At 41.5% G+C, this 25,900-nt stretch overlaps 1 protein-coding gene across 2 annotated transcripts in view; it reads left to right on the forward strand.

The window, feature by feature from the left end:
* The first annotated feature begins 1,106 nt into the window (after positions 1 to 1,106).
* Positions 1,107 to 25,900, forward strand: part of LOC138953829 (protein Smaug homolog 1-like) — a 60,997-nt gene continuing 36,203 nt past the window's right edge. Inside the window, exons 1-2 of one of the 2 annotated variants that reach the window (XM_070325775.1) lie at positions 1,107 to 1,201; positions 14,109 to 14,798. In XM_070325775.1, coding sequence (XP_070181876.1) covers positions 14,591 to 14,798 — 208 coding nt within the window. In that variant the 5' untranslated portion in view covers positions 1,107 to 1,201; positions 14,109 to 14,590. Of the gene's footprint in view, positions 1,202 to 11,549; positions 11,664 to 14,108; positions 14,799 to 25,900 lie in introns of those variants that run through there. The other variant, XM_070325774.1, reaches the window with a different exon arrangement.

Genomic DNA, 25,900 nt, shown 5'->3' on the forward strand with positions numbered 1-25,900 from the left:
TGTGTGTGTGTGTGTGCGCGCGAGCGCACAAGTTTTCACACTTTACAGACAGTATCATATTGCACGAATAGGAAATTAAATGTTTTCGATTTCAATCCGGGTAGACTAAAGGACAGACACAGATGATGTAATTTGAACAGAATTCTGAAAGCAAGAAGAAGAATAAGTAGTAGTAGAAGAAGAAGAGCTCAATTCGAAGAAGTAACAACATAATATAAAACAAAAAATAATCGACATTTTGAGAAAGATGGCGCGAAAAGATTACATTGGTGCGTACAGGGGAAGTAACCATACCACGGTTACACGTTGACACGTCAACAATGTAACACTGTGCGCTTACGTCACTTTTGTCCTGCAAGGATCACGGATCTGTCTGATTGGCTATCTGTCTGAAACACGCACGCACGCACGCACGCATGCACGCACGCACGCACGCACGCACGCACGCATGCGCGTACGCACGTACGCACACACACACACACAAACACTCAGACAGAATGGAGAGTGATTATGCATTCAAAATTCAGTGTGCAATTGCTTTAAGTTTTTAGAAGTCGTTCGCCCTATATTCATACCAATAAGAAACTAAACTTAATTGCTGTGTGATTGACGCCATGGAAACTTCACATATACTTACTATTTGCATAACCATTCATATAGCAGCTTCTTCGTGGTATGTTTTCCAGGCGTCGATGCGATTACGACCGTTATCCACATTATTCAAATAAAAACTTCGTCCTAGTAGAAAACAAATCAACGACTGAGCAAAGACTGAAACAGATAGTTAGCCTACTGATTGCGCTTTCACATCATCAACACTACCACCTATAAAAAAAAACAGCAACAACAACAACAACAACAACCAACTGTTTCAACAACAACAACCACAACAACAACCAACTGTTTTAAGTTGATTTTCGAAAAACAAAACCCAGATGTATAATTACGTAAAATCGTTTCATAATAGCCCTCTCAAAACATATTGCACTGTGTACGGCAATGCTCGAAGGACAGAATCAGAAATTGCCACTTTGTTTTGATTAATCCAAGTTTTCCAGCACGTGGGTACATAGTACGCAATAACGACCGCATAAATTATATCTATTGTTGCGTCCCTAAAGACTTTTGACAAGATTGCGTGTAGTTGTAGATTCTTAAGCGTGAAGTGTCCTTTGGAAATTCTCGACAGGAACGTGAAACGGTGAGTAGGCCAACTAGCTTCTAGTGCGTTTTGTCACGTACAAAATTCAAATTTGATTTGACCTCATTAATTATTTTGCCTGTTAGGCCAAAAATGTTTGTCAATGTTTTTTAATCAGACACGGCGCTCACAGTTTTAGTTGATGTTGTTGAACTATTTTTTGGTTTGCCTTCATAATTAGTCTGCACGTGGCATAAACATTGCACCGAAAAGGACACCAACTTCTTGTTTCTACAAGAAACAATAAACATGGTCTCTCCTCAGTTTAAGATGTGTTCGAATGTTTTGAACACAAACGCGCTCGCAATGGGCATTGAACAGTGCATGAGGATAAAAGAAAAAGCTAATGTCTTCTGACGAGAAAAATGAATCTCGTGTGACTGCATAATTATTATCAAAAGGACACTTGAAAATATTTCCCTATTTGCCAAGCGTTTAATCAGTTGTCAATTGGGTTTTGGTACATGATGTCAAAATCTAAGCACACGTTTGCACTCATCAAATACCCCCCTCCCACCCCCCCCCCCCCCCTTTAACGAGCCGCTTAATCGATTCCTTATCGATGGGGTTTTGAATTTAGATGTCAAAATCTAACTTTGCACTCATCAAATGGTTTGTGGTGTTTGACCGTCATGCCTTGCGCACTGACCGGCCACTGATTCGTCGAGAAATATACAGGCCGAAAATATGCACTCTCTCTCTCTCTCTCTCTCTCCCCCCCCCCCCCTCTCTCTCTCGCTCTCTCTCCCTCTTTTTTTTCCTCTCTCTTTATGTCCTTCATTTTTGGTGCTTCTGTGCTGTTGTTGTTGAAGATTTGTTGTTGTTGTTCTTATTGTTGTTGTTTTGATTGGTTGAATTATGAATTTACAGTATCGTCCGCCACTTTATTATTTTGTGTCCGTAAGAGCACATTCATAAGTTTATATCTTGTTGTGCTCCTGTATTATTACACCCCCGGTATAGGGGTGTGTATAGGATTCGGTCGATGTGTTTGTTTGTTAGTTTGTTTGTTTGTGTGTTTGTGTTCGCATATAGATCTCAAGAATGAACGGACCGATCGTCACCAAACTTGGTGAACAGGTTCTATACATTCCTGAGACGGTCCTTACAAAAATTGGGACCAGTCAAACACACGGTTAGGGAGTTATTGGTGGATTAAGATTCTACAAGGACTTATAGAGGGACATATTAATGGTCAAAGGGAAATAACCTTCTCAGTTGGTGGCAGTGAGAATGGTAAGGACGGGGGTGTTTTTCCTACCTCGGAGGAATTTCTTGTATTATACATTCCATGGCTTTGTGAACTTGTATCTGAATAAAGTACTGTTTAAACCATAATTATGCAGGCCGAAAATATTTAAATTGTGTTCAAAAAGGGCAAATATAAAACCTCCACACCCAAGGAAAGATATATATCAACATTTTTAAGTAACTTGAAAATGGCTCATGATATTAACACTGGTCGCGCACAAAAATTCTCTACAATGTTATTGCATGGCCAAAATTAGACAATTAGGCCTATACCAGTTATCCTTTAGTTTAAGTTTAGAGAGAGAGAGAGAGAGAGAGAGAGAGAGAGAGAGAGAGAGAGAGAGAGAGAGAGAGAGAGAGAGAGAGAGAGAGAGAGAGAGGGGGGGGGGGATAGGGCGAGAAAAAGAGAGAGTCGGTGCGAGAAAGAAAGTTACGCGGGTGAGAGAGAGCATGTGTTTATTGCCAGACATAGAGAGAGAGAGAGAGAGAGAGAGAGAGAGAGAGAGAGAGAGAGAGAGAGAGAGAGAGAGAGAGAGAGAGAGAGAGAGAGAGACAGAGAGAGACAGAGACAGAGACAGAGACAGACAGAGAGTGAGAGACAGAGACAGCAGACCAGTCACGAAACTGACCCGGAAAGTTCAGTCACGATATATACGACAAAACTGATACATGTACAGAATGATTAAGTCTATTTATTAGCCAGAGTCTACGGGCCAAAAGCGAGATCAGTGTGTGTTTGTGTGTGTGATTCACCTATTTTTACTTTCCGTTGGTTGGCTAACATCATTAGAGCTCGCACGTGCTCGCCGCGAGCCACTATATTTCTCAGTGTCTCTTCCGTGTCTTGAAATGAAGGCGAAAACCTGAGGCATGATGGAGCATAATCGTGCTTTGATGGTTCCAGAAATAACCAGCTCGTGTTGCCCTTATTGCCATGCGGCCGGTTCAGTTCGGTCGCACATTACGAGAATGTATCACGAAAAAGACATTATTTGAGCTTCTATCTATATACGACGTGTGTGTGTGTGTGTGTGTGTGTGTGTGTGTGTGTGTGTTCGCGATGCACGGCCAAGGTTCTCGATGGATCTGTTTCAAATTTGGTGGCCATATTCAGGTACACCCGGGACACAACCTGGTCGATGAGATATTTCAACACGTGCTCTCAGCGCGCAGCGCTGAACCGATTTTGGTTTTTCTCTGGATCCATTCCCAGTAACTCTTCCTTATCTTCTCCAGTGTTTTCAGCGTTTATCTCCCTTCCTTCGTGTGGCGTCAAATTCAATCCATATTCCCGTTTCTATTTTTAGAAGGTCACTGTCGACAACGCTCAATCCATATTCCCGTTATACTATTTTTAGAAGGTCACTGTCGGCGAAGCCGGGTATTACTCTTCTCCAGTGTTTTGCGCGTTTATCTCCCTTCCTTCGTGCGGTGCGCCGGCAAAGCCGCCGTACACCCGGCAAAGCCGGGTCCCCGGCACAGCCGGGTATTCGGTTCAACTTCTTCCCGGCGAAGCCGTACTCGGCGAAGCGGGTATTCATCTAGTTTATTAATATATAGAGCTCACTGACGGCGAGGCTAATAATCGGAATTCATTTAATTTGGTTCCAGCATCCCCAGCGTTCACCTACGGTTATTCTCGGTTACTGACCGCAACTTAAAATGCTGCTCGTGTTTTTATTCATTGACATTAAGACTGACGTGGTAGATATTGTATTATATTTTTATGTTAATAAAAAAAGCTATAGCCGCGGTATCAGAGCTTGCATGCTTTCTTCGCGGACTTCACGGAAAAAAAAACCTATTAAAGTTTCCATTCAAACCCCAAGGACTCTACGAAATTACCTTACGTAACGTATGCTATCTTTTACCCTTCGCCATATATATATATATATATATGTACAGTAAAAAAAAAAAAAAAGGCGGACCTCCAACCCCATTCCTCTTGCCTCTAATGTTAAAACGAAGTGGTTGTGAGCTCAGCCCGTTTGGATTAAGTACCCATCCCCATCCCAGCGCCCTCTCCCCCTTTATAGTTAATACATAATAATAATAACTGGACATTTTTAAGTGCCTAACCTATGGCTCTAGGCCCTTTACAAAAGAACATTAGAATAGAACAATTAAATGTACAACCTACATAAGACAATTAATTACCGTAAGGACAAAAATCACCACATGTGGGACAGGAGCCACATGTGGGACATCGCATCAATGAAATAGGCCGTTATGTCACGCCCCTCTATGAATTGAGTAGGCATATGGACATCGCGAGTTTGAAATGGGTAGTTAAGGCCCATCTCCTCTCCTTACAATCATGGAGTGAGCGGTTATGAACACAGCCTTTTTACATTTAGTCAAGTTTTGACTAAATGTTTTAACATAGAGGGGGAATCGAGACGAGGGTCGTGGTGTATGTGTGTGTGTGTGTGTGTGTGTGTGTGTGTGTGTGTGTGTGTGTGTGTGTGTGTGTCTGTGCGTGTGTGTGTGTAGAGCGATTCAGAGTAAACTACTGGACCGATCTTTATGAAAATTTACATGAGAGTTCCTGGGTATGATATCCCCAGACGTATTTTTCCTTTTTTCGATAAATGTCTTTTATGACGTCATATCCGGCTTTTTGTAAAAGTTGAGGCGGCACTGTCACACCTTCATTACATTTAGTCAAGTTTTGACTAAATGTTTTAACATAGATGATAGAGGGGGGAATCCAGACGAGGGTCGTGGTGTATGTCTGTGTGTGTGTGTGTGTGTGTGTGTGTGTGTGTGTGTGTGTGTGTGTGTGTGTGTGTATGTCTGTCTGTCTGTCTGTGTGTGCAGAGCGATTCAGACTAAACTAATGGACCGATCTTTATGAAATTTGACATGAGAGTTCCTGGGTATGATATCCCCGGATATTTTTTTCATTTTTTCGATAAATAGCTTTGATGACGTCATATCCGGCTTTTTGTAAAAGTTGAGGCGGCACTGTCACACGGTCATTTTTCAATACAAGATAGATACAAGATACAAGATATTTATTCACCAATTTTGCAAAAGGATTTCATCTTGGCACGGCACGGTAAAAATAAAATAAAAACCAACCAGACACATATGCAGACACACATCACCATGCATGCATACATACGTACATTACACTGTCATGCACACACAGACACAACTCACACACACACACACACACACACACACACACACACACACACACACACACACACACACACACACACACACACACACACACACACACACACACACAATTATTTACATTCTCACACATAACCAGCCACATATCTACATCACAAATTCACATCGTCGCCTTGTAAACGTAAAAACCATATCAGTTTAAAAGGGGTGCCAGTAATTTCAATACAACATTAGTGAATACTAGAACAATACCTAAAATTTATAATCCATTTAAAAGTAAGTAGTACATGTAATTATTATCATTTAGTCAGATCATCACATAAAATTATATAATCATGATCTAGACAGTTTAAAACAACAGTATTAACAGACTATCACAGATCTACTCAAGCACCTGAACTTAGAGTCGCATTGCACAAAACTACTACCATCACAGAACTACTCCAGCACCTAAAAATTAAGGACCATTCCACATTGCACATATTTCCACTACCACAAGTTTTGAGAACAGTAATGGAATGCAGTGAAAGGACTAAGTAACAAAAGAACCCCCCCCCCCCCCCAATCCTATAACTACAGTATATTACAACGTCTTCACTACAGGAGTTGTCAGTACAGCATGGGGGATGAAGCTAGAGCGAAATTAAATTGACTAATTAAATTGATTGAAATTTTGGCAAAGCAATCTTCGACGAAGGCCGGGGTTTGGTATTGCATTTCAGCTTGGTGGCTTAAAAACTAATGAGTGAGTTTGGTCATTAAAAATCGGAAACTTGTAATTAAAATTATTTTTTTATTAAACGATCCAAAAACAATTTCATCTTATTGTTCGTCATTTTCTGATTCCAAAAACATATACATATGTTATATTTGGATTAAAAACAAGCTCTGAAAATTAAAAATATAAAAATTATGATCAAAATTAAATTTCCGAAATCGTTTTAAAAACTATTTCATCTTATTCCTTGTCGGTTCCTGATTCCAAAAACATATAGATATGATATGTTTGGATTAAAAACACGCTCAGAAAGTTAAAACGAAGAGAGGTACAGTAAAGCGTGCTATGAAGCACAGCGCAATCGCTACCGCGCCAAACAGGCTCGTCACTTTCACTGCCTTTTGCACTAGCGGCGGACTACGTTCAGTTTCATTCTGTGAGTTCCACAGCTTGACTAAATGTAGTAATTTCGCCTTACGCGACTTGTTTTTCAATCAAATTGATTGAAATTTTGGCCAAGCAATCTTCGACGAAGGCCGGACTTCGGTATTGCATTTCAGCATGGAGGCTTAAAAATTAATTAATGACTTTGATCATTAAAAATCTGAAAATTGTAATTAAAATTATTTTTTTATAAAATGATCCAAAACTTACTTTTATTTTATTCTTTATCATGTTCTGATTCCAAAAACATATAAATATGTTATATTCGGATTAAAAACAAGCTCTGAAAATTAAAAATATATAAAAATTATGATTAAAATTAAATTTCCGAAATCGTTTTAAAAACAATTTCATCTTAGTCCTTGTCGGTTCCTGATTCCAAAAACATATAGATATGATATGTTTGGATTAAAAACACGCTCAGAAAGTTAAAACGAAGAGAGGTACAGTAAAGCGTGCTATGCAGCACAGTGCAACCGCTACCGCGCTAAACAGGCTCGTCACTTTCACTGCCTTTTGCACTAGCGGCGGACTACGGTCATTGTGAAAAAACGCAGTGCGTTCAGTTTCATTCTGTGAGTTCCACAGCTTGACTAAATGTAGTAATTTCGCCTTTCGCGACTTGTTGTTGTGAATGGGTGGTTGTTCCCGTCCCCTCTACGGACGGTGTGGTCATAAACACAGCTCTTATCTAAGGGGTGGTTGGATCACTTGTCATGATGGACACCGCCCCTGTTAGAATGGTAGCTTTGAATTAAGTTATTAATTAATATGGCCAACGCCCCTGTGGAACGGGAATAGCTGTAATCATGTCCTCTATGGATGGAGTTTGTGTGGCCAACACCCCTTGTGGTATATGGATATATATAGCTATGCTCCTGTCCTATATGGGTTGAGCTAGTGTGGCCAACACCCCTTCCGGTATGGTATTGCGCAGAAGGTTCCTGTACTCCACTGATTAAGTTAGAATGGCCAATACCCCTTGTGGTATGGGTATAGCTATGCTTCTGTCCTCTATGGGTGGAGTAAGTATGACAGACGCCCCTTGTAGTAAAGGTATAGCTATATGCTCCTGTCCTCTATAGGTGGAGTTCATATGGCCAACGTCCCTTGTGGTATAGGTAAAACTATGCACCTGTCCTCTATGGATGGAGTTAGTTTGGCCAACGTCCCTTGTGGTATGGGTATAGCTATGCTCCTGTCCTCTATGGTTGGTGTTAGTATGGCCAACGTCCCTTGTGGTACGGGTATTGCTTTGCTCCAATCCTCTATGCGGGTTGGTGTTAGTATGGCCCAAACCCCTTGTGGTATGGGTATAGCTATGCTCCTGTCCTCTTTGGTTGGTGTTAGTATGGCCAACGTCCCTTGCAGTATAGGTAAAACTATGCTCCTGTCCTCTATGGGTGGAGTTAGTTTGGCCAACGTCCCTTGTGGTATGGGTATAGCTATGCTCCTGTCCTCTATGGGTGGAGTTAGTTTGGCCAACGTCCCTTGTGATACGGGTATAGCTATGCTCCTGTCCTCTATGGTTGGTGTTAGTATGGCCAACGTCCCTTGTGGTACGGGTATTGCTATGCTCCAATCCTCTATGCGGGTTGGTGTTATTATGGCCCAAACCCCTTGTGGTATGGGTATAGCTATGCACCTGTCCTCTATGGTTGGTGTTAGTATGGCCCAAACCCCTTGTGGTATGGGTATAGCTATGCACTTGTGCTCTATGTGGTCTGGGTGGCAAAGTGGTAAACGCACTTGCCTCGGAAGAGAGAGGTTGCGAGTTCGACCCTGGGTCAGGGCGTTAGCAATTTTTTCCCCCCTTTCCTAACCTAGGTGGTGGGTTCCAGTGCTAGTCTTTCGGATGAGACGAAAAACCGAGGTCCCTTCGTGTACACTTCATTGGGGTGTGCACGTTAAAGATCCCACGATTGACAAAAGGGTCTTTCCTGGCAAAATTGTATAGGCATAGATAAAAATGTCCACCAAATACCCGTGTGACTTGGAATAATAGGCCGTGAAAGGTGAATGCTCGCTCTAATAGGCTTGAGGTTTGCTGGCCGATGTGAATGCGTGATATATTGTGTACAAAATTCCATCTCACAGGGCATAAATAAATCCCTGCGCCTTGAATCCGTGGTTGAGATATGTGCGCGATATAAATTGCATACAATAAAATAATATAAATCAAAATAAATATGGTTGGTGTTAGCCTATGGCCCAAACCCCTTGTGGTACGGGTATTGCTATGCTCCAATCCTCTATGCGGGTTGGTGTTATTATGGCCCAAACCCCTTGTGGTATGGGTATTAGCTATGCACCTGTCCTCTATGGTTGGTGTTAGTATGGCCAAAACCCCCCGCGGGTTAGGGGGAGTCCCATATTGGTTGGGACGAGAAAGAATTTACCCGATGCTCCCCAGCGGCATGTCGTAAGAGGCGACTAACGGATTCTGTTTCTCCTTTTACCCTTGTTAAGTGTTTCTTGTATAGAATATAGTCAATTTTTGTAAAGATTTTAGTCAAGCAGTATGTAAGAAATGTTAAGTCCTTTGTACTGGAAACTTGCATTCTCCCAGTAAGGTAATATATTGTACTACGTTGCAAGCCCCTGGAGCAAATTTTTGATTAGTGCTTTTGTGAACAAGAAACAATTGACAAGTGGCTCTATCCCATCTTCCCCCTTTCCCCGTCGCGATATAACCCTTCGTGGTTGAAAACGACGTTAAACACCAAATAAAGAAAAGAAAGAAAGTATGGCCAAAACCCCTTGTGGTATGGGTATAGCTATGTATACCTGTCTTATATGGGTGGTCCACTGAGTAAGTATAGCCAACACCCCTTGTGGTATGGGTATTGCTATACCCGTGCCCTCTGTGGGTTGAGTTAGTATGGCCAACGCCCCTTGTGGTATGGGTATTGCTATACCCGTGCCCTCTGTGGGTTGAGTTAGTCAGTATGGCCAACACCCCTTGTGGAATGGGTTAGTATGGCCAACGCCTCTTGTGGTATGGGTATTGCTATACCCGTGCCTTCTGTGGGTTGAGTTAGTATGGCCAACGCCCCTTGTTGTATGGGTTTTGCTATTCTCTTGTCCTATATGGGTGAAGTAAGTATGGTCAAAGCCCCTTGTGGTATGGGTATTTCAGTCTATGTTCCTGTCCTCTATGGGTGGAGTTAGTATGGCCAACGACCCTGAGAAATGGGTATATCTATGAGACACCCCTTGTGGTATGGTATAGCGTAGTAGGTTCCTGTCCTCGACTGATTAAGTAAGAATGGCCAACAACATTGCTCCTGTCCTCTATGGGTGGAGTTAGTTTGGCCAACACTCCTTGTGGTATAGGTACAGCTATGCTCCTGTCATAGTAGTTAGTATGTCTGTTGAAACACTGGTGATTTAGCCACTTTGTTCTGCGGACCCAGTAATGGTTATGGTCGTCATCTCTGATGCTTGTGTTCAACTAGTTTGCTTCTGGCCCCTGTGGTGATGATACACTTTGCTAGCAAACAAACTTCCCTAAAAATAGGCTCACTAATTGCCATTAATACCGTACATTTGATGCAAAAATCCCCTTACTTTGGAAGTTTTGTGAGCCAATCAATCTACCGGACGTCGGCGGCATGTAGGACCTACGGACCGACAGAGATAACGACAAAAAACAATTGTAGCATTTTTTGACTCGCCGCGACGGACTTGGAAGAAAAATCTTCCGAGAAAAGTTTCTGAGCCGGGAAGCTCCTTAAAAGATTGATCAGCTGCCGCGAACGGCAAACCAACGCACGCATGCATATAATGCCCGGAAATTTGCTCCTAAACAAAAAATAGCAGGATACGTATTATGTTTCGCTGTACTTACAGCATTTTATCATTTTGTTATGCCAATTTGCACCGGCTGACATCATAATTATGATCTCTTAAATTTCATGCGTCATTATGATGTAGGTTTTCTAACGTGATTTCAACCGACCATTCGTCATTCGTGGCATACACTTTTGTAATGTCCAGGTTTTTTTTTTATTAAGTAAATGCGGGAATACAAAAGATGTCAACAGCTGTATTGCTGTCTAAGGACCAGTAATTTGTCACCATAATTGTGATACATTTTTGTTTTGTCGTGTTTTGCTGTTAGCGTCGTCTTTTTCGTACATCTCCAGGTAACGTACGTGACACATGAGTAAAAAGATTTATCATCAAAAAACACTGACATTTATGATGTAATGGCCATTAACTTGATTGTCAGTCTCAGTACACGACCTCTGGTGGGTGACGTGACAAACTTTAAATACTATTACAACAAAAATATTAGAGAAGAAGCAAAAGACGGGAGTTGTTAACAACAACAACAACTGTTTGTCCTTTGTTGATAACATATAATGTATCAGCAGAAACTATAACACTGAGTAGGTTATTAAAAACAAGGCGGAACGATTCTGGCGCCTGTGGTTCCTATCCGATACCCTGAGAATGTTTTGTGTGTTCCTGTCACATACAATGACACATACTCTTTGCCCCGAGATGATGTTTCACAGTCGACTGGTTGCTAACTCGTCCCCGTATCAGTCTGAGCCTATCAGTTTTTCCCGATTATTCCACAATGTCTGCAATTATAACGTGGCCACAAAAATACCAATGCCAGCATGCATTGCCCTACCCTGCCTGGTTTTTCCCGTCATTGATAATGAGCCTGTTATGTTCAGAGAGAGAAAGAGAGAGAGAGAGAGATGTTTTGGTCTGACGGCTGGTTGCGAGACACGCGTGCGCGGCGAGTGCCCGCCATCATACATGACGTCATTATTAGCATAAAGGATACTGGATAACATGTGGAACCGTAACTAGAGGAAGGCAACCATAACCTTTTTCGCCACGAAACCATGGATTTATGGAACTGTGACGGATTCCCACATGCTCCAAGTAAGTCTGAGGAGAAATCTTTGCGAGGGGACGATAGGTCTTTGTCGGTAACTGGGCTAGATTTGAATAGGGAAGCAAAATCGGTCGCGACTGTGTTCCCGACTGGTGTGTCACGAACAAGTCCGATAACAAATGGACGGAGACCTGTGTGTTGCTCTTGTTGCGTTTTGACTAGCTAACGAACGGCTAACGTTGTCTTAGTGTTGCCAGCCTCAGTGCAGCTTACTGATGACCTTTTCCTGCATGAACACATATCGTTTTGACTTCGAGTTCAGCGAATAAACTATGAGCGAGTGTCAAGAAACAATAATGTAAACAAGGCCTTTTGTTGTCCTGCTGTACGCTTTCACCAAACACTGCTCTAAGTCTAACGAGACTCGGCCCAACTTTGGTAAACACGCAAGGCTTGTGACTAAAATTAGACTGTATGTGTTATATTCTGCAAGCTGCCTCATAAATTGTTAATGGGTATTGGTCGGGTTACGGTGATGAGAGTAAACTCAAGTCTAAAACAAAACATCGAACGGAACACCTTGTACTCCACTTAATGTCGTCTGCTATGAACTGCTGTGACGTTTGCGGTCTCGATTTAGGAACAGTCAACTCAGGTCTTGTTGCTTTGTGACAGCTGCAAGAAAACAAGACCCTGGTATTCGAGTTATTCACATGCTCACGTCTATTCTTGATCCAGGTCAAGAAAGGTGTAGATGAAGTACTGTTGAGTGAGAAAATGAAAAAAAGATGTATTGTGATGAATTTGATGGAGCTGGCAATACTACTACTAGCTATCAGTATCGCTGATGGGGTCTATGTCGACCAAAAGAGTGGGAGTCCCTGTAGGTGGAGTTCCTGGCGGGGGATTGAAAAATATCAAGTTCTACCGATGTCGCCAAGCATCACATGACTTTCAGCGATATCAGCGACACGCTACAGGAACTAAATCCTGTGGTATTCCCTGTATACAGGGAATCCCCCTCCAGGAACTCCACCTACAGGGAATCCCACTCTTTTGGTCGACATAGACCCCATCAGCATCAGTATCACTATCAGTTTATTTGAGTTGCTGAAATTAAAATGATAAGAGATGGCTTTTTTGAATTCAAAGAGATCTATACACTCATGTGGAAACTATTTTGTCTGTTATTGCTCTGGCAGTAAGAAGAATTCTGTTTTAGAAACACTTAATGGGCTGAATTTCCCATTGTTGTTAATAAGGAATCTGCTTTTGTAGGTGCTGTTCGTGTGTGTATAAACAACCTTCTGGAAAATAGTGTATTGCACATGGGTTTTTCAGTGTTATACATGGGGTTTTCAGTGTTATACTTATAGATATCTATATTTCTTGAATGCTTTATACTGAGAAATTGTAACTTCCCTTTTGCAGTGTTGTGATCTTCTGTTGTTTAGTTGTACTTGGTAGGGGTCCTGATTTGGCCTATATGGTCCACTGAACCCAAAAAGCAACAACTAACTAAGTTCTAATTTTACTTGGTAAGTTTGAATGCAACGTAGGATTCTCTGGAGTTGATGAAGAAACAGTACGCATACAGAATACATTCATAAGTTACAGAAGTTGTAGAGAGTCCAGGTCATGGTGAAGACCATTTTCACACTTAATGTTAAAAGTTAAACTAAACATTTAGTGATGTAGAACAGTAGAATTCAAAGGTTTATGTGCTTGTCTGCTAAAGTGATTGTATCACTGTCATTACTTGCTTTAACTTTAGGTGAGTGGCATATATATTATATACTAAACAGTTCAGTGTGTGTTGAAACTTGAAGCTGAAAGAAGCTTTGTAAATGTTCCAATTAGACGGGAGTTTGGGTGTGTCTTCATAAAGCGGCCCTGCTTTCTGAAAGCAAGTGAACAAGTTTGACAAGGGTGTTTTTGGTGCCTTGAATGCACACACAGATAGTGAGAGCCTACAGGCACTAAACTTTGGCTTTCTTTGGGGGAACGTTTTTGGAAAGTTCAAGATACCTCTGACAGTGAGTCGAGTGACAGTGAGTGAGTGACACAGTGACAGGGTCGAGCGACAGTATGGGTCATGTTAAAGGTTTACTGACTTTTATGTCGCATAGAGAACAAACAACACTGCAGACAGAAAATGAAAGTGTTGAAGATTATGTTTCAGTCTGTGGCCTGTGATAGTCAAGAAGTGTGTTGACAGGTTTACAAAAATCTGTGTGGTTTACACAAGGTGGAAATCAAGTATTTGTTTAAGTTTTAACACAAAGTTGTGACGTACATGTAGTAAATGATGTATGTACTCAACTAGCATTCTCCACAGTGAAATTATGAAAGGTGGACCATAACTCACCTAGTGGCTACATGGAGCGAGTTGCTAACCTACAAAGCCAGGATAATTTTAATGACTTGATTTCCACCCGCGGTTGATTGCTATGTTTAGTTATTGTTAATGGACTTTCTCTTTGTTCACACAGGTGTGGAAATCTTCTTCAAGTTCAACAGTAAGTGAGTCAGGGACAGCTTTGCCTTCCTCTAGTTCTGGACAGGGTTCATCTTCAGGAACGTTCTTGATCTTCTGCTGCTTCTAGCAACGTTGCCAGCAAAAGGGAGAAGAAGAAAAAAGTCTGTGACTTTGGACTCCCAGCGTCAGCAGTTCAGTCTTGCAAAGGTTAAAGGCTGCAGAGCTTTGAGGCTTCAAGTGCAGTGATTCTCTGCCTGGGTGGCTAAAGAAAATGTAGAACTTGAAACGCATCAGGAAAGTAGTCATGCATTAATTAATGCAATTTAGTCTGTGGTTAGTTGAATAGTTTAAAAGTTTTGGTCCATTTCTAATACAGAACAGGGACCAAGATTTCTGATTTTGAACTTGGGGAAAGAAAAACAATCAAAACTTCTTCGTCTCCCATGGGGACGTAACGGAATTCTGTAGACTGGAAGTGACAATACTACTAGTACTATGAAAGCTAACAGCAACTTTCGTGAACAAGTCGGCCAGGTGACCACTTGGTTCAAAGAATGGAGCGAGTGTGAACAGACTGTGGCGCTGTACTCTCTGCTGAAGAAGCTGACCCCTCCTCAGGCGAAATTCTTGGACCAGGTTCTGCAGCAAAGTCTCGCCGAGTGCACTGATGTCAAGCAGATGCAGAAGAAAGCCAATGATGAAGGTAAGTCTTTGACTTAGTTTGACTGGTCCATGGAAATTCTAGGGCAACAAAGCTAGCGAAGAAGGTTAGCCTTTGACTTGGAGTTGGATGGACTGATACATTTGTACAGTCATTATACATGCCACATGGACATTTTATGCCAAGAAGGTCAAGGATGAAGGTACCTTTGACTTAGATGGATATACTTGTGAGAATTCAAAGCCATTTCAAGCATAAGAGTTCAAATCGACAGTTAATTACTTTGGTGAAAGTAAACGCAGGTAGGCAGGAAAATCATTTTAATCTGATTCATCTATGGACTTTGAAATTTGACTTTGTGAAAGCTCAACTGCTCGTGTGTTCGGGCGAATGGAACATATTTACACAGTGGGTACTGTACAGTATTACGTTTTTGGCTCACGAAGTGTAGCCTATGCGATCGTAACTTTGTCTGTCTGTGCGTGTGTTTGTGCGTGTGTATGTCTGTGGTAGAAACTTTAACATTTCGTCATTTGAAGACGTCACATTATGGCGTAAGAGGGTTAGACGTCACGCGAAGGAATTACTGAAAGTCTCGGTCATTGTTTTTTGAGCGGGCCGAGACTAGTTGGCAGTCGTGTCGTAGATTGTTGACTCTCTCTCTCTCTCTCTCTCTCTCTCTCTCTCTCTCTCTCTCCTCTCTCTCCTCTCTCTCCTCTCTCTCCTCTCTCCTCTCTCTCTCTCTCTCTTATCTCTCTCTCTCTCTCTCCTCTCTCTCTCTCTCTCTCTCTCTCTCTCTCTCTCTCTCTCTCTCTCTCTCTCTCTCTCTCTCTCTCTCTCTCTCTCTCTCTCTCTCTCTCAACTTCAGACCCTTCAAGCGTTATTATTCTGGTTTGTTTCGTTTTGGTTTCATTTTTCATTGCTCATTTTTCTTTTTGATTTATCTCCCTTTCCCCCTTCTTTTGCGCTTGGAGGACATCATCTTCTCTGATAAGTCGTTTTGATATTTGTATTGTTGTTTTCATTTTTTTTTTAACCTGTTGAAGACCATTAGGTCGAAGCGTTGTTCATTGTCATATTTCGTTGCGAGTCCAGAATATTAGGTATTACTCAGTCTTACTCTTAGTCGTGTCCCTGTAAGTAGGCTACATGCAGACAGACAGATCTAGATCTAGTGTCTCGCTTTCTTGCACAGTGTCACCTATGCTTACTGTGTGTGTGTGTGTGTATGTGTGACGGGGTGATTGAGTTTGTGTTACTGTTTGTCTATTTCTTACGTGAGCCTTGAAGGCTTCGCCTCTTGTTGTAGGATAGACTGACTGGTTAGAAAAAGAACAAACAAATCAGTAAAAAGGAGGCACACAAAAATGTTTTAAATGAATGAATGTCAATTTAGTTTCTAATCAAACTCAAATTACTATTTCATATTTTCTCCATACTTTTTGGGCAAGAGCTTTTTTCTCATTTCTATCTCATCTTTATTCTGATTAAAACTAATGAAGACTTTGCGATTTTAGGAGAAAACAGGGGAGAGCGCATTGCTCATTGCCTTGGTATTACTGTAACATGTAACTTTGTAAGGTATTGAATTGATAAAGGTAAATGCACAATTTGGGAGAACAGTGGGCAATACAAAGAAGAAAAATGGCAGGTCTGACACTCTCATAATCGAAATCCTCTCTGTGCTTGTAATTATCAGACACTGACAGATGGATAGACACTAGCTGAACACTAGCTGGCTGTACTCTGCTTGACATAGTTGAGCCCAAGAAAATCTCTGAAAACAACCCAAACTCACAAACCAAGGACCCCCGGTGTCATCACCATCAAAACAAAAAACCCACAACAGATATCAAAATAAAGAAACAACAGCAAACACATAGGAAAATAAGCAAGCAAGCAAAGAAACTAACACACACACGCAAAAAAAGCAAACAACACAACACAGTGAAATTGAAAAAGGAGTTTTATGCAAGCTGTTATGGCATAAAACTTTAACACAAAAAAAGTGTATCTCTATGGGACGTAACATTAAAAAGAGATTTCTGACAATTAACATTGAGAGCGAGACGTGTGATCAGAATTTGTTACGCATGATGTGTATCTATTCACGTCTACTAGTACTACACATTTTTGTTGTTGAATCAGAATGTGAGGATGGAAATGCTTAAACATCTGTTATAATTTTTATAAGAACATATTTTCATGTATTCTGTTCTGTGTTTTAGCAAAAGAAAATAGAAAATAAAAGCTCCAAGAAGAAACACACCGCAAGAACAAGATGGTAAAAAAGAAAGAAACAAAAAGAAACATACAAAAGAAAGAAAAAACCCACAAAAACAACATGTTTTGGCTACCAACTAAATAAGCTGTGACTTGTAAACACTTTCTTTGCCATGTCTCTAAACAAGCTCATTATCCTGGACAGGAAAAAAAGACCAAAGAACCTGGTAGGTTGCCATAAGTGTAGGTGTTTTCCCCTCTTCTTTTGACCCATGTTCTTAATAGAAACTGCTGTGGAAACAGAGCCAGTCACTAGTAGTGTGTATAATAGCTGTTTGGCAGTTTTGCTGTCAGGACTTCCTTGTTTGTGTGTGTGTGTGTGTGTGTGACTGACTGTGTGTGTGTGTGTGTGTGTGACTGTGTGTGTGTGAAGAACAAAAGGAAAGAATAGGACGGGAGGGAAGGAGGGCTCAGTCCTGAGGAGACTGAAAAAGCTGCACCTGGGTCTCACTGGCTCGTTGAAATGTATACTTTACTTTCAAATTCAATACAGGAATAGTGTAACATGAAACCCACCTTTTAAGACCTTTAAAAAAAATGAAAAAAATCAGTGCTTTATAACCGAGTCTTAAATTGGAGGTAAATTTATGATCTGTGTTGGGAACAGAAAATCTGAAAAGGCAAGGTGTTACTGTTAACAGAGGGGAGGTTAGGGAGGGTCTTAAATTGGGGACTTTCGGCTATCCAAAGAGTGTCCTTTCATGGCAGGTACCACTGAACTTTCAATAGTTCTATCCTGTATTTAACATAAGGCCAAAAAAAAAAATAGGTGTGGTTACGGTAACATAGCCAAAAAAAATAGGGTAGGTAGGTAGGCAATCACTTTTTTTTTTTTTAACTTTTTTTTCTAATGTGTACAAATTAAACCTACTTGACAGGGAAATAAGTGTGCGACACGGGCGCTTTCGCTTTCATTGCGTTTTTTGCACTCGTTTTTTTTGTTTTGTTTTTTTGGTTTGTGACATATGTAATAAAAAGTTATAGGATCGGCCCCTAAAAATAGGGTAGGTCGGGTTACCGTAACCACACCTATTTTTTTTTTAGGCCTAAGGTTAGAACTGTAAACAAGGAGATGTGTGGGAAGCTGCTATTGCGGAAACCTCTGAATATGATTGGTATTCTGTAGTGTTCCTGGGGATATATGTTTTTGTGTGATCTTGTTTGAATTTTTACTTGATGTAAACAACACATTATTGACTATTGTTGAAGACTCCTTTGATTTGAAGTGATTGTTGCAAAGATAGGGAGCAGGGTGGGGATGGACAGTGGGGGGAAATGGGTCAAATAAGATCAAGAGGCAAACAGACATGAATTGAATGCCATGATAACAAAGTGGGGGGGGGGGGGGGGGGGTGGGTTCGAGGCCTGGGACTGGGAGAGGGCATCGATTGTGGGTGTTCCGGTTGTGGGTGTTCCGCGAATGGATTTAAGTCAAAATAAAGTTTCAGGCTGTGATACCGTTAGTTGCTTAGACTTTTTATGTGGTATATTATTTATATATAATATATATAAAAGTTTCCTTGTTTTTTAAGTGTTATCGTGTGTCCTTGTCGGGTCATGGGCATGATTGATTGGCTGCAGTCTTGTCAGTGTTGAGCTTTGTTGTCAGCAACAGTTGGTGTACAATGTGACAAGGAATATTTTGCTCAGTCCCTACAACTACTTAAAAGAGTGATTGACAACTTCAGGGGTCATAACCATAAAGTGATAGGGAATACAGAGTTGAACACTCTGTTGTGACATTCATGTCCGCACAAATGTAAGACTGGGATTAATTTCCTTGGCTGAGGCGAAGCATTACTGTTCAGATTGACGTCTGTGAATAAATGAAAGCGGAAACATTTGCTGGAATGAAAATTAAAGAAGTGATGAAAAAAGAGAATCTCCCAGTCCCAATGGGGGCCCCACCTTCTAAAAAAAAAAGGGAAATGATGGTGCTAGGTTACACGGCCCTAGAGATATTATTATTGATTAGACTATACAGCAGTTTAAGTCCGAGTCTGTCTCCTTTGTTCCAACGGTGACAAGCTACTTATCTGCAAAGTTCTCTTTGTGGGTCACACCCATTTTCTTATTGAATCCGACTGTGCTAGAAAGCCTCCAGTGTGACCTTGTTTTGTGGTTTATGTCGTTCTGCAGCCCTTATCTATCGATTTAGTCTACCAGGGGTTTGTGTTGAGAACTAGATCCCCCTTCAATCCTCTTAGCTCTGAAAGTAATACACTGGCGTAGTGCTGTGGGAGTTCTTGGGGGTGAAAATCCATTCAGGGAAAATGATGTCTTGATAGAGTAGGAAATTATCATCTACCTGATGGTGGTTGCCTGCTTTAACTCGGTAGGCTGGCTATGAATTAAGATGTCAGACAAGTATTGATTGTGCTAGCTTGTGTTGACAAATTATGGTTTCCGCCCATCCGGTATTGTTGTATTGTTAATGTTATTGTTTCTTTGTTTCATTTTGCAGAAATATTAGAGATGACACTGCGTGAATAAACTAAAGGAAACGGAAAGTTTCAGCCTGAAGCAGGGTTAATGATTAGAAAGAAAGATAGAAAAGAAAAGAAAAGAAAAAAGCGGGAAGACAAGTACATTTTACAGACAACTACCTTGCATTAGATGGAATTTTTTTTTTAGATAACTACAAATATTCCTCTATTTTCAAGCCCCTCCCCCCCACCATCAAAAAAGAAGAAAAGACCACACCCTTCAAAACAAAAACAAAAAAAGAATCACACAGTTTTTACTGAGAGCTCTGGCCAGCTATGTTGTATGAACAAGTTTGTTTTCTATTTTCACCAGGCAAGTTGAGTCAGACTCATTCAGGTATTGAGCTGTTCACGACATTGTGAATCACGGGATTTTTTTTTTCAGTGTGCCCAGTGATGCAGTTCAAATTTGCACTTACGCTTGTGACTTGATTTAGTCCTGAAAAAGCCCCCGGGGGTGTTCATTTCACCAGCTGAGTCACATCATGAATAATTTTCGGGGAAAATTAATAGTTCTTGTTGCGCCCCATCTCATCATCGGCGCTTTTCCGGAAATGACCTGCGCTTTGTTGGAATTCCAACAATGGCCGCCATTGTAGGAATTCCAACTTTGCGCTACGCGATTCTAGAAATGTACCGCACGCATAGTGAGAATTCTGCTCTTTCTTAGAATGCGATGTAAAATGATACAAGTCGTGTTGGCATATGATGATCCTTGCGTTTTAAAATGATGAATGCTTAGTCTCGAAAATGCAGATGTATAACGCACCAAACCAACCGAATTACAAAAAACAAAAACACTTGAAAACTTCGGCGGGCTGGAACAACACAGATCAACGTCACATCCCACTCGACCAAAACGCACCAATTTGACGTAATTTTTAACGTCACAGTTTCAGATCTTACATTTTACAACAACAAAAACAACAAAACAAGAATGTTCTGATATAACTTCTCACTGGTAACAATCGATGTAATAATTTTTATTCAGTCTTAATTGATTATATATTAAACTCACACAGTCTCTCTGGACTGCATGTTGGGCGCAAAGTAAGAATCCGGGGCAGAGTTGGAATAATCGGGATTTCCCAAAACCTCATTTGATTTCCAACAAATGGCAACCCTTCGACTGGCACAAAAAAGTATACCCTTTTCACAGGTCATGAATAAGGTATATATGAAAAAGCAAGGTCTTATACAGGGGAAGTCTTCAATTGGGGGTGTGGGGGTACACTGTGTAACAATTCTCTCAGTGACACTCAGCGCATGCAGCTAGCTAGTTGCTGCTGTCTTGATCTATTTTGAACACAATGATTTTTTTTTTCTCAGAGTAGAGTGTTAGTTTGTATTAACAGGCTGAAATCATCTTTAATTTGAATCAACATTTTGGAACAATCAATCACATCAATATAGCGCACAGACTTGCACATTACGTTTCAAGAGCCTAGATTACCATGCAGTGACAAGAGCCTACTCAGTAAAGGGACGTAATGCTGTCTCTGCAGCCCCGAGAGACTGGCTGTGTGAGTTTAATATATATAATCAGTTAAGACTGAGTAAAAAATTATTACAATCGATAGTTACCAGTGAAAAGTTATATCGGAACACTCTTGTTGTGTTTTTGTTGTTGTAAAATGTAAGATCTGAAACGTGAAAAATTACGTAAAATTGGTGCGTTTTGGTCGAGTGGGATGGGTCGTTGAACTGTGTTGTTACAGCCCGCCGAAGTTATCAAAAGTGTTTTTGCTTTTTGTAATTCGGTTGGTTTGGTGCGTTATACAATGCATCTGCTTTTTCAAGACTAAGCATTGATCACTTTAAAACACAAGGATCATCATAGGCCATCATGACTTGTATCATTTTACATCGCATTCTAAGAAAGAGCAGAATTCTCACGATGCGCGCGGTACATTTCTAGAATCGCGTAGCGCAAAGTTGGAATTCCTACAATGGCGGCCATTGTTGGAATTCCAACAAAGCGCAGGTCATTTCCAGAAAAGCGCCGATGACGAGATGGGTCGCAACACTGCAGATACAACATTACTTCCCTTTACTGACTGAGCCTAAACTCTTGTCACTGCATTGTAATCTAGGCTCATGAAACGTAATGTGCAAGTCTGTGTGCTATATATTGATCATGATGTGATTGATTGTTGCAAAATGTTGATTCACATTTCTGCACATGAACTTTTAACCTCTTCTCCATATCCCCCCTCCAGCTCTCCCCAAACCTGGGGCTGATTCCAGAATACCTTTTCTTTGTTTGTACTGTTGGTTGGCTTTGGCCGGCGGCTTCCTGACTTCTTGACAAAAATAACGGTGGGTGAGGTAACCCCACGAAACCAGTGAGTGTTTTCTCAAAGGATCGGGGTTATGTCTTAGTCTTACAATGAGAGACCGATACTTCAACTAGATCTGTTTGGAGAGGTTTCTCTTTCTTTGTGTGTGTGTGTGTGTGTGTGTGTGTGTGTGTGTGTGTGTGTGTGTGTGTGTGTGTCAGAGGTGTTATAAATTAGGCTGTGGCTATATCGAGATCAGCTCGTTACTCCCCCGGCTCGTTACTCCCCCTTAGAGGGCCGTCACACATGCGACTGAGTCGCGCGATTTACCCTGTCACACAGCCGACTCAGTCGTAGAAAACAGCTACGACAAGTCTCTGCGACTCAGTCTCATGCGATTCCCTCGTAGCTTTGAGGTTTAGAACATGTTCTATTCCTGCAATCCAGTCGTCGGTCAATCGCAGGGGCAGAGCCAACAGAGCCAATCAGAACGCGTTGCTGCGGCCTTGACGCCGTGACGTAAAATAATGGCGGACAGTGGCGTACAGTGTCTCTTCGTCGATTCAAAACTTTTTGGAAGAACAGTTTTTGAGTCACTTGAGAAAAAGTGACTCTATGTAATCGGTCAGTGTTAGTCTGTCCGGCCGGCCGTCCGGCCGGCCGTCCGTAGACACCACCTTAACGTTGGACTTTTCTCGGAAACTATCAAAGCGATCGGGCTCATATTTTGTTTAGTCGTGACCTCCAATGACCTCTACACTTTAACGATGGTTTCGTTGACCTTTGACCTTTTTCAAGGTCACAGGTCAGCGTCAAAGGAAAAATTAGACATTTTATATCTTTTCTCGGAAACTATCAAAGCGATCGGGCTCATATTTTGTTTAGTCGTGACCTCCAATGACCTCTACACTTTAACGATGGTTTCGTTGACCTTTGACCTTTTTCAAGGTCACAGGTCAGCGTCAAAGGAAAAATTAGACATTTTATATCTTTGACAAAGTTCATCGGATGTGATTGAAACTTTGTAGGATTATTCTTTACATCAAAGTATTTACATCTGTAGCCTTTTACGAACGTTATCAGAAAAACAAGGGAGATAACTAGCCTTTTCTGTTCGGCAACACACAACTTAACGTTGGGCTTTTCTCGGAAACTATAAAAGTGACCGGGCTCAAATTTTATGTGAACGTGACTCATTGTGTTGTGAATAGCAATTTCTTCCTGTCCATCTGATGCCTCATATAATATTCAGAACTGCGAAAGTGACTCGATCGAGCGTTTGCTCTTCTTGTTTACTCAGATATAAAGGAGACGTTTTAGGCGTGTACAGCGGTCGGAAAACATTAATTGCAGCTGTCTGGGAACTTTATTTCTTGCAAAGGCGTAATGCTGAAAGGAATTTTTCAGAAAGGTAGAGCGACGTTCGAACATTTAGCGTCTGCTCTCGCAAAGCGGGCTTGCCGTGTTCACTGTGACACGTCACTTCCGCCCCGCTCGCGTGGAGTTATCGTTCGTCAGTCGTTCGTCTATCGTTCATCGTGTGACGGGTCAATGGTCTACGATGTGATGTGCGATCGGCCAAAGACTGAATCACGCAACTGAATCGCGACGACTGAGTCGCATGTATGACCGCAGCTTTAGGGTTAAGGTTGGGTTAGGGTTTGGGTTAGTAACAAGCCGGGGGAGTAACGATACGGGGGAGTAACGATACGGGGGAGTAACGAGATGCTCCCGCTATATCCACGGGTCCGTGCTTCGAGTCCCGATGCTATATATCCACGTGACTGACGTCATCGCACTCAAGGGACGCTACTCTCGGCCAACATTTTCCTGCTTTCGGTTCGGCACTTCACTGACATTACTAGGACGTCAGCTATCAAATTTATATCAAAGTCAAAATTCCACTTTTAATCACAAGTTAGACTTCATGAGTGGTATACAGCGTCCAAAGATCGATCAGCAGCAGTTTCCCCTCCTTAATTTGTACCTCGTTAGCTAAACTTAAATGTTTATTCGGGATTTGCATTTCCTAGTTTGCGGTGATTTTTGATGCAGTGTGATGCAATTGTGTCGCTTGCTGAAACGCTTTCTATTTAAAGTGAGTGTTGTCGTTGTCAACTTGTGGACTAAGGCTACCAACCGGAAGATGAAGAATGATGCATTAGTCTTCCCTATTCGCTAGATTGGTGCTGATGGGCCGAACGCCGTTAGTCAGAACTCCCCACAGTACTCCAATGATTTTTAATTCACCATATTTAAAATTTTCGGAGCGCGCTTTCGGAGGGCTGCTAAGTGCTATCGATCTCGAAGAACGTTTCGAAAGTTGCACATGAGTGCGCTCCTCAAAGGGTGCGCTCCTCAAAGGCTTTCAGTTTGGTTTGTAGGTTGTCAAAAGAGTTGAATGTTTCGCCGACACTAATCGTTTCTTCCTCCACCTCCATCTCAACAATATGGCGCCAAGTGTGCCAACGCGAGGCTACGACTAAACTGCCGAGTGATTCCGAACGATTCCGAGTAGTTCCGAGCGGACATGACGTCAGTAACGTGGATATAGCATGGGGACTAGAGGCACGGATCCGTGGATATAGCCACAACCTATAAATTATGTCTTTTGACCTGTGTCTGGTTCTTGTCTTCTTAACTTTCGTTGGTTGGCTTTAACTTCTTTTGTCAGGAATGTAGAGACCGTGTGTTAATAAAATGCTGGTTACTTTGCAAGTTCTATAATTTAATCAGCTTTGTTGTACTTGCTTCAGTCCAGAATCCTCTTGACCAGTAAAATCTTCAGTCTTTGTGTTTCTATAAAAAAAACCACAAAAAAAAAACTACCGACCAACAAAACAAACAGAAGAAAAACAAGACTTAAAAAAAATAAATAAATAAGGGGAGGTGGGGGGAGAGAAAAAAGTAAATAAAGGCAACAACGGTTTCAAGGACGACTAATGCAGTAGACATCCCCTTTTTTGCACCCTTTCTCTGTCTCTTTGATTGACAGTCCATATATATACAGACTTTACATGCTATGTTTTTTTAATATCGGGACCCAAATCGACTGTAGAAAAGAATTTTTATGTTGAACTTTACAGAAAGGGGGGTTGAAGCAAACATTTTTCTGCAGTATATGTACACACACTGGGTCCCAATCTTCTGTGAAGGGCGTTGTCCTTACACCCCACTGGAGCCTCATCGGCCTACTTTCAAGTGCTTTTAACAATGTCAGAGTTGTAGCCATGCCCAAGTAGATTTGCACCAAAAACATATGAAGAAAAAACAATCCATTGAGGTACAACTACATCAGTACATGTGGTTCTTATTGAAATGGATGGTTGTGTGATTGCAAGGTTAGGCAGCGGGGGTAATAACTAATATTACTAATAATTGAAAGGTTGGGTGGCAAAACCAGTGTCTTCTTCTGTCTTCTGCGTTCGTGGGCTGAAACTCCCACGTTCACTCATGTTTTTGCACGAGTGGAATTTTACGTGTATGACCGTTTTTACCCCGCCATTTAGGCAGCCATACGCCGCTTTTGGAGGAAGCATGCTGGGTATTTTCGTGTTTCTATAACCCACCGAACTCTGACATGGATTACAGGATCTTTTCCGTGCGCATTTGGTCTTGTGCTTGCGTGTACCAGACCTGGGAACCCATACGATTTCGCCGTATTTTGTACGCATGATTGTCTAGAATACGATCAGTACGGTCAGTGGGGAAAAAATACGACGAGAAAAATTCCTACACTACTTTTCTTCACAGGTGCCGATGCAGTATGTTGACACATGATTACAGTTTTTGTCAGTTAACATTGTAAAAATCATGTTTTAAATGTATAGGTAAAATTAATTAACAGTGTGACGGACGCGTGGGAAGCATGTTTGAATCATGGACGTTCAAATGATGTGTGGAGTACGCTCATTTTTCTATAAATACACCAAGTTTGTTTCAGAATACTCTAAGCGCAAAACAGGGGTTCCCAGGTCTGGTGTACACACGAAGGGGGTTAAGTCACTAGCAGGTCTGCACATAAGTTGACCTGGGAGATCGGAAAAATCTCCACTCTTAACCCACCAGACGGCAGCGACCGGGATTCGATCTCACG

This window comes from Littorina saxatilis, linkage group LG17, assembly GCF_037325665.1.
Source record: "Littorina saxatilis isolate snail1 linkage group LG17, US_GU_Lsax_2.0, whole genome shotgun sequence".
NCBI classification, from domain to species: Eukaryota; Metazoa; Mollusca; class Gastropoda; order Littorinimorpha; family Littorinidae; genus Littorina; species Littorina saxatilis.